At 35.6% G+C, this 10,302-nt stretch overlaps 1 protein-coding gene across 1 annotated transcript; it reads left to right on the plus strand.

Moving 5' to 3' along the window:
* Positions 1 to 207: 207 nt before the first annotated feature.
* LOC148276551 (uncharacterized) lies at positions 208 to 8,733 on the plus strand. The gene is made up of 3 exons (XM_088234099.1): positions 208 to 309; positions 2,453 to 2,926; positions 6,168 to 8,733. Exons 2-3 carry the CDS (start codon positions 2,461 to 2,463, stop codon positions 7,379 to 7,381), a joined length of 1,680 nt encoding a protein of 559 aa, XP_088090225.1. The 5' UTR covers positions 208 to 309; positions 2,453 to 2,460; the 3' UTR covers positions 7,382 to 8,733.
* The last annotated feature ends 1,569 nt before the right edge of the window (positions 8,734 to 10,302 follow it).

Raw genomic sequence — 10,302 nt, forward strand, 5'->3', positions numbered from 1 at the left:
GGTACCTACCTATGTAAAGCTCGTATACTTTTGACATAATCCTACCACCAACAATAATGCAATATACTTTAAAATTTTATCGCCGTTATTCAAAGCATTCGCTTATACTTTTAGGTAGGTACTGTTTTAATTTTATACTCTATGGTGTATCATTTTATTGACCACACTAAATGGAAAGGAATAATAATTTTTCATAGAAAATTCCGATAGACATCAATCTATATTAGCAGCGCGGTCCGTATATCGAGGATACCAAATTCATACATTACAATATAATTTGACGATTGAACTAAGTGCTTGCATACAAAAGTAAGTAAAAATGCCACTATGTAAAGTAGAACAACACATATCGCTTTCCTTTCACGCGTGGGCCCCGCTCGGTATGACGGGTGACAGCTAATCCGACTTATTAGGTTTCTTTCTTGTTCGATGGCTTCCTAAAGCAGCCGCGATGGTTGGCCAATAACAAATTATATGATTTGGCTTTCCGGACACATCTCTTGGGCAAAGGTGTATCCGACCGTCATTATTTTATCGACAGGCGTACTTTGCGGCTATACTGTTGCGTGGAGGTAATGCTGAATATGACAGATGACGGTTGCCTTAACCGTGTACAACCATTACAGTTGCGGTTTTATTTATCTCCCTTTTTATTCAGGAGTAAAGCTATTCAATAAAGCAATGTGATGGTTGACATAATAATATGTATAGAATAAAAAAAAGTATATTATTGACAAAATACATCGTTTTACGTTACACGTTTAATTACGTATTACATTTCATTACATATTTCATTCATACAAAATATTCCCTATCAGCAAAAGTGCTGGTATGAGGGGATAACGGTGGGCAAATGTAAAAAAAATATGAAATAATAGCTTATGTTTGTAAGTGAAAATTTTTGATTGAAGTTCATTGTTATTTATCATATAAATAAAATACATTTTTTGACTTTGAATAAAATACATAGTTTTGTAAAAATACATTGAACTTTTTAATTAAGATACCAGTCTCGAAGATGTCGCGAAAGCGATGAAACCGGTCACTAGATATTCTAAATTTGTGGATTAAAGTATCACTCGTCTTTTATTTATTTATAAAAAGAAATAATAGTTTAGTAATTGAGTAAAATTTTACAGTTTCATATTATTCTGAGGCTTATCAATAGAAGGCCGGGTAACAAATAAGACTACCCTGGCAATACTTACAAAATATCCGCTTGTTTATTTAACTGTCTGACAGTCGGTAAAATAATCGAATTCTTAAATAATATTCTTTGTGAATTCGCTACTTACACATGAAATTTGATTCCATCCTATTCCAATTTAATCCCAGCGGTAATTTGACTCCTAAAAACGATACGGCGTAGTTGAATTTAAATCGACAGTTGCGTACTAAGCGACGTCTGATTGCAGAAAATAGTAGGCAATACACGATTTCTTTTCATTTGACGTACCGCTGAAAAACCTCGATATCGATTGACTACATCGACTTTATATTTAATATTTTATTACATTGTGCGTGTTCATTTTAAGGAGTTTGCAATACGATTAATAAAATTTAATCGACAATAATATTAAAGCTGGCATTTAGTGTTAATGGGTAAGAATTTTTGCAACCTTCTAAGTATGTGTAGTCTGAAAAATATATCGCGGCTTAATTTATTAGTACGTGCTCCCCAGCATAGATGTTCATCCATAAGTACTCCTAGACTTTTTATGGATTTCCTGTATTGGATATCGGCACCACTGCCATTAAGAGGATTAAGAGAAGATCTACGTCTAACTCACTAAGCAATCTTTGACGCCCGCTAACATTATTTGTGTTTTAGATGGGTTTATAAGTAAACCATACTCCTTTGTCCACGATGACACGCTATTTAGTGTAGACATCGATTTTATTGTTTCACTGGTGCATTCAGGTCTGCAATGAAGATAACGTTCTAAATCACCTTCATAGATATGATATGAACGATTGAGGCATTCGGCTAGCAAATTGATGAACAGGGAAAATAGTAATTGTGATAAAACTCCGGTTGATGACCATTGCGTTGTTGTCTAGCTCGTAAATTCGATCAAAACCATTTTATAACCGGTTGTGTCATATTTAGTGTTTTGAGCCTAGCTAACAAAATATCAAAATTGACAAGAGTTGAAAGCGCTGCTGAATTCAAGTAATGTTATCAAGGTTAGCATTTTGTTATTCATTGCGTATCTTATGTCATCTGTAACTTTTTGCGTAAATATTTGCTATATTTCCATATTATGGATAGTTTTGGTAGCATTTTTGAGTGACAGATTCTTCTTAATTACAAATAGATTGCTTCGAAATAAAATGAGGCCCAAAGGGTCGATATTTGTAGATGCTCGAAATCCTACTAGTTTTTTTATCAATTAATTTCCATGATATTTACTTTGAGATTATACAAATATTTACTTGTTATTTCTCTTAGGATAAACAATGGAAATAGCTTCGGTGAATATCAAGGCTGAACCGGGGACTGGCGATGCAGAAGGAGATATTCTCCGTACTGGGGAAGGTGTGCCATATCCCCACAGAAACCAGAAGCCAGGTATTGCTACCGTGAAGGTTGAGCCGGAGACTAACGATGTAAAAGGAGATATTCTTTATGCTGAGGAAGGGGCGCCTTGTTCCCACAGAAGTGAGGAGCCAGGTGTTGCTACAGTAAAAGCTGAGCCACAGACTTGTGATGTAAAAGGAGATAATCTTTATCCTGAGGAAGGGGTGCCATGTTCTCACGGAAGCGAGGAGCCAGGTGTCGCTACCGTGAAGGCTGACTTGGGGACCAGTACTGATCAGCCTAGGATAACCAGTGATATAATTATCTTTACGGAGATGGATATAGATTATCCTGACATCAAACAAGAATGTTTGGAATCTTCTCGCAGAAAAAAAATCACCTCAAGTAAGTAAAAATGCGGTGGTTCGGCTTTGTAATAAGAGAACAAACACAGCACGCTCCGATGACTACTGTCATCGAGCGGAGGCGATACCGATGACTGGAGCATATACTGCGGATGCCTCCAGAGAGCCTTAACCACGCTTGCCTACTTTACAGGGCATTAGTTTTTCGACGTTCTTGAGAGACGCACAGGAGCTGGCAGCCGAGGCTCTTAGTAGACACCATATGCTCCAACTAGGGAGCGGACATGGAATGATGATGATTTCAGTTTTAGTGCTCCAGAACAGCGTTTATTTTATATTTTAAAATACATGTTACAATATGTTACCCACTAAGTCTGAAGACTTTTCGGTGGGACTCACTTTTTTTATGGCAGGTTTATTTTACATAATGTTATTTATACTATACAAATTTATTTATTAACAGGCACTATAAAGTATTGATTAGATTTTCCTTCAGTCCTTTTTTCTCGTTCGAAAACCCTTCCTGTTAATGATGGTTTGTGGGAGATCATTGAACAACCTCGGAATAATGCAATGTAATGTTTGTTCTCCGAAGTATTTTGTAATTCGCGGAACGACAAGGGAGCCCTTAGTTTTTAATCTAGTGTTGTTTGTGTGCAAAACTCTTTTTTTTATATTCCGGATCAACAAAGTGATCTACAGCCAATGTGTAGTCACAAAGTTGTTTTACCGGCAGGACATTACAGAATTTAAAAAAAAAAAAAAAAAAAAAAAAATTACACTTTCGCCCATATTTTCCGCCTCACGGATGACGCTATCTGGTACAATCCCCTTTAACAGTCTCACCTGAATATCATAAATTTTACCCAGATGAGACTGGAAGGTGAGACCCCAGACACGAACTCCGTAAGATATAATCGATTCAATAAGCGAGGCATTATTATATCTTAACGTTTTGAAAAGTAGTATGCTTTTGATTCCATAAATGACTTTAAGCCAGTATCTTAATCTGTCCCAGATTCCATCAATATGAACACCCCTACTAAATTTATGATTAATAATTAATCCTAAATATTTTTGATAATTTACAAAATCTATAATAGGACATTAACAATTATCTGATTCTATATTTGAATTTGAATGAAGACAAAAAATTATGTGAGTTCGTATTTTTCTTTCGAATTCACATTTAGCAATATATGGTGAGGATACATGAACAATTTTAGTTTTTTTAGAATTTATTACCAAGCCAACTTTAACTTAAAATTTATTTCTTGGTCTAGTTCTTCCATCGTGAATGGTATACAATTTTTATCTAGTTGCATTTTGGTGGAATTTCTGAAGAATTATGGTTTTAACATATTTATATTGTTTTCTGATTGGATTCGAAATATGTTTTTGTCATTTTCATTTTTTCTGGCGAGTATTTTACCTCCACGAAACCATACAAATTTAAAGGTAGGTAGTTTATTTTTCTTCTTTTAGAGTAAATCCTCAAAGAATGGAGTCATATGTTCCTTTATGAAGATAGGATCTGCGTTTTTATTTAATATCTCATTTGCGGTTTTCTTCTGATTTATGAGCTTATCTTGCACTTTGTTATGTTTATATTTCACACTTCAGATTTCATAAGAATTATTATTCAAATCTTCCCGCAATTGACCAACAGCGCCACTTACGACAATTTCTATAACTAAAAATCAGTCATACCAAAACAAAATAACTTAATTTCCAGAACAGTAAACTTAACAAATACCTCTTTAAGGACTCAAAGATCCTGAAACCATTTTGGGGACAGTTCCGGGACAGTCTTGATAAGAGAAAGACGTTCTCCCACTGCCCGTGAACTCCGCCGCCTCCGAAACCATACTAGCGGAACCGCGTTAAACGATAACATCGCGCCATCTCCATTCTTCAACGTGCGTTATAAAGTAACAAAGTTTGATATATACCGCGTCGTGTATCACGAGTCGAGCATAGCCTTTTCTAACTAGAGCACCGGCCGGAAGATGTAGCCATATTCCGCGCCCACTTGATCGCGCGACGACGCACGGGCCGCGCTGGTCAGCATCTTTCGTAATCCGCCCCATCCGTGTCCCCAAGGGCTCCTCGGCAAATTCTGGCTTCATCACGGGATTTCTAGCACCTTATGGGCTGTTTTCCCTTGTCCGCGCGACGCGTGGCCATCATACCCGTCCATCGCACGTTATCGGACCCATCCGGGGCCCGGTAGGCGTATCAGCAACCCCAATAGCTCCTGGGGGACCTCGATGAGCTCCAGGAAGGGATATTTTCCGAACCAGCTCGATAACATCTCTTGCAACCCACGTGCTTAGCACGAGGCCGCTCTCCAGCTTCCCTACAAGCAGGCGAGGTCGCCTTGGTCATCAGGATTCCTCGGGCATCATATCACGGTGAAATCGTTCCATAATTCCGAGCTAGCTGATCCTTCTAGATCCGAAATACGCGTGTATGTGGTACCCCCTCCATTTCCCTCCCCCCTCACATGTAATCAACGGAGAGAATTGTAGATCCGTATTTATGTTATTTTACAATATTAAATTGGCTTACGGGCCTTAAACATCAAAGCTGTTTTTACTTATTGTGGTTCCTCGTGGCTTCGGGAGTTGATGAAGGAAGGTTCAAAGTCATCGAACCCTTACGTTATATCCCGAGACGGAATCTCATGTTCTCCACCGACTGGCCGGGCAAAAGGTAATTACTGAATCTCCGTCTTAGGGTAGAAAGCATTATCTCTCTTTCATTGCCTAGATTACATGTATTTCTCCCCGCGTAACAACGTTTCTATCACTAAATTGATTCATTATTTATTATTCCTTTTTTGGATTTTCGGATTTGTTACGGTAAATATAATTACTAACGTTAATATCAAGACTATTGCAGACTTTTTCTAGGATTTTCTGAGCTGGTAGCTCAGATTCCGAAACTTTAACGCCATAAATTTCCACATTTTTAGAACGGTTATCTTGCTGGATTGTCGCGATTTTAAGGTTCAATTTGTCGATCACCTCATCTTTTTCGTTGCACTTTTTTTTCAGGTCAGTGATAATCTTTTGATTTTCTTTCAACACTTTGGTATGTTCTTCAAGTTTCGCACACATACTGATCACTTATAAGGTGAGACAGCCTTACTTTCGGAAGCTTGAAATGGTCTCATTTTCGTGTTTGCTGGTCGGAAAAGTCTTATTGTATTAATTCAGTACGTTTTTGTTCATTCACTTGGAAAAAGTCTTATTTATATGGTCTTGTTGTTGTTTCAGGTTTACAGGTGAAGCGGAAAGATGTTCATTCTTCAACAACTAGCAAGTTGAGTCATACTGGTGAGAAACCATTCTCATGCTCAGAGTGCCAGTATAAATGTTCACAAATACGTAATTTAAATAGACACATGTTGACTCATACTGGTGATAAACCATTCTCTTGCTCAGAGTGCCAGTATAAATGTTCACAAATAAGTCATTTAAATAAACACTTGCTGACTCACACTCGTGAGAAACCATTCTCATGCTTAGAGTGCCAGTATAAATGTTCACAAATAAGTAATTTAAATCGACACATGTTGACTCATACTGGTGAGAAACCATTCTCTTGCTCAGAGTGCCAGTATAAATGTTCACAAATAAGTCATTTAAATAGACACTTGCTGACTCACACTGGTGAAAATCGTGAGAAACCATTCTTATGTTCAAAGTGCCAATATAAATGTTCACAAAGAAGAAGTTTGAAATTACACATGTTAACTCATACTGGTGAGAAACCATTCTCGTGCACAGAGTGTCAGTATAAATTTTCACAAATGAGTCATTTAAATAGACACTTGTTGACTCATACTGGTGAAAAACCATTCTTTTGCTCAGAGTGCCAATATAAATGTTCACAAAGAAGCAGTTTGAAATCACACATGTTGACTCATACCGGTGAGAAACCATTCTCATGCTCAGAGTGCCAGTATAAGTTTTCACAAAGAAGTAGTTTGAAAATACACATGTTGATTCATTCTGGTGAGAAACCATTGTCATGCTCAGAGTGCCAGTATAAATGTTCACATATAAGTGATTTAAATAGACACTCGTTGACTCATACCGGTGAGAAACCATTCTCATGTTCAGAGTGCCAGTACAAATGTTCACGAATAAGTAATTTAAATCAACACATGTTGATTCATACCGGAGAAAAACCATTTTCGTGTTCAGAATGTCAATACAAATGTTCACGTAAAGATTTATTAAAACTGCACATCTTGTCTCATACTGGTGAGAAACCGTTCTCGTGCTCAGAGTGCCAGTATAAATGTTCACAAATAAGTAATTTGAAAAGACACTCGTTGACTCATACTGGTAAGAAACCATTCTCATGCTGCGATTGTGAATACAGCTTTTCCAAAAGACGTGATTTAATTCACCATTCATTAAATCACATTGGTGAGAAAGTGGTAACTGTTAAATTGCTAAAAATCATGCACAATAGTCAGTAAAAAAAATTGCGTAGCTTCATTTTTTAAAAAGACCAATTAAGTTTTCATAAATTATGCAAAACATTAAATGTGACAAAAAAATAAATTAATAAGAATTTCAAGTGAGAAAAGAATAATTGTTAACATTTGCGTTTTCCATGGAGGTAATAAATTAAAATAAATAAAGATACTAATGTACACTTCGAGCCATCCACGCACACACATGAACGCACATATAAAACATACATAGACATATACATTACACGCGGCACATATACACAGCATAAACCACTCAAGATGCACATTCAGCAACTATTCCAAATAATCGACCCATGAAGAAATTTTCTGTTCAAATGCAACGTGCAGTTAAAAATGTCCACATCAATACTGAGTCCATTATGATTTCTACAGCTACGTCCAATGAATGAATTCGAGGTATAATTGTTTTTACAAGTCGGAACATAAAAATGTATACGGTCTTAGCCTATAACAACTGTTATTTCGACGGTAAAAAGGCTTAATGATTGGTTCGCCGCAAAGGGAATTATACAGGAGAGTCCAAGTGTTTTTTTTAGGAAATGTGAGCATAACTTTTTCGTTTTAAAACAATTTCAAAACTACATTGTTTTGAAATTAAGTACATAGATATATAGTTAATATATAACATAACTACATAGTTAAGAATATCATTATTTTATTTTTTATGTACCTTAATGTTTTTTCATTATATGTTATTTTATTTGTTGAACTGATTGACCGAATAGATGCTGCTAGTTCAGACCTAAGACTCTCAATGAATATGAGCAAAACTAAGCTTGTGATCATTGATCGAGCTTATAAAGTAGCGCCATTATCCTTACTGCGCAACTTAGAAAGAGTCTACATTTTAATTTATCTAGGTTCTCTAATCAGCGATGGTGGTGGGTGTGAAGGTGAAATACGGCGACGTGTTGGTATTGCCAAAAGTGCTATGAGTCGGCTGGTGAAAATTTGGAAGAATCGCAGTATAACCATTAACACCAAAAAAGAGACTGGTGAAGGCCTTGGTTTTCTCAGCGTTCATGTACGGTGTGGAGTGTTGAACACGAAAAAGGAAGATTTTTTTAATATGTAGATTACTTGTTGATACTTTAGTTTCTAATTAGGTGATTCAGCAAATTCACCTCAAAATATTACATGGATTAATTGCTGATACGCCACTAACAATTTCATCTCAATGTGATGAAAACTTCTTAAGCACCATGGTTATTGTTACGGTGTGTGAAACAAAAAGATTTCATTCTTCGGAATGAATTCGTTTCATTTCTTTTAATTTCATTCTTCACTGTTGACAGTGCTTTGTACAATTTGAAGATAATTTGGTTGAAGCCAAATGGTGCGTTCAATATTTTCGAGGATAATTGCCTCAAAATTCAGTCGGTATATTCACCTAGCCGGACCGAAGGGGGGATTCGAATCGCCCGCAGACCGATTTGTTCAATTTCACTTAATGTACATAAGCATTCAGCAAACTAACAAAACTGAATAAAATACGCGAATAAATAAAATATGTGAACGCGAAAACTGTTAATAAAACTGAAAAAATGAATAAATTATTGCTCGGTCTTATGAGGCCTGTTTATACACTTCCAACGTTTTATTCTCCTGACGCCATATACAAGTAGGCGCTGGGGTCGTTTGGTACCCCAGTTCGGATCATGTGTAATTATTGTATGCTTTGTGAGGGAAAGGTTAAAAAAATATATTTTGGAACATTTTTATTTAATGTATTCATGTTTTCAAAATAATCATTATTTTTTATATTATTAATATTTTAAGCATAAACTTTACGGTCAAACATTTTACTCAATGTTATTAAATATTTGTATGTAACCAATTACAAATAATACCGCGAAACCGTCCAATTTCGCCCACTTTTTTGTAATTATGTTAATTTCCTCCAAAAAAATGTAAATTATGCTTTACTTTTTAATTACGAAGAATGACCTTGGTAATCATTGAATTGGGTTACAATTGTAAATTCAGTCATATTTAAATGCGATTTCGAGCAATTAAATTTTTTTATGCCGGGCGAAATTCCCTGCATGTTCCTCCATATTTGCCCGCAACCATTATTTGTTGAACTGTAGCTCATATGGCGTTCTTCTCTAAGAACTACTTTATTGAATTATTTATTCAAGGGCAAAATTGTCGTTTGAGCATATTTTCAATGGCTAACTAATAAAATATTCGTCTAAAAACATTTGGGCAAATTTACCCGCCAAACCTTATTTGTTTTTATACAAGCAATTTATAGGCCTTAGGGTTGTCAAAATCTGGTTGATAACTTAAGAAAAATTAATAAATCTTGTTTATTTAAAGAAATGTTTTATTTTAGTACACATACCATAATCCTAGTCTTAATTACCTAAATGTCAATTTTCAATATCAGGTAGGTACACACATTTTTCGAAATGGCAGATAGTTATACCTATGTTGTGAGAAATAATAACTGTTTTAGGAATATAGTTAACGAAAAACTAAGAAGGTTAAAACTAGACGACATCAATTTTAAAAATTAATATAAATTAATTCGGATTCTACGCTACTATGTTTTATAGTTCCTGGACTGGAACCTGAAGCGTAAAAACTGCCCATCTTGCCTTCATATGTATTATAATTAATCGCTGGTACGTTTCGACTAGAGCACCGGTGCGGTGCCTTATGTGCCACAAGCGCGGATTAGAAAATGGTGGCGGAAAAGTTAAATAGAGTTTATGAATATATGTCAAAAGTTTAAATAACAGGAGCGCGCACGAAAGAAGATGTATGAATTTCGAAAAAGCGAAGTTTGTATGTAATTAAAAAAAAAGGAATTAATTTTTGGTTTTCATTTAGTTATTTTTATTTATATCGGTAAGTTCTTAAAATACAAACATTATTTATTGGCCATTAGTTTACTA

The sequence above is a fragment of the Micrasema longulum genome, unplaced genomic scaffold (genome assembly GCF_059751315.1).
Source record: "Micrasema longulum isolate JH-2025_06_02 unplaced genomic scaffold, ASM5975131v1 h1tg001199l, whole genome shotgun sequence".
Taxonomy (NCBI): Eukaryota; Metazoa; Arthropoda; class Insecta; order Trichoptera; family Brachycentridae; genus Micrasema; species Micrasema longulum.

Bases quoted from the DNA above. Each gene is read 5' to 3' on its own strand.
- LOC148276551 (XM_088234099.1), top strand. From the start codon at position 2,461: ATGGAAATAGCTTCGGTGAATATCAAGGCTGAACCGGGGACTGGCGAT. The intron at 2,927-6,167 runs GTAAGTAAAAAT...TTGTTGTTTCAG, and splicing joins CAGAAAAAAAATCACCTCAA to GTTTACAGGTGAAGCGGAAA.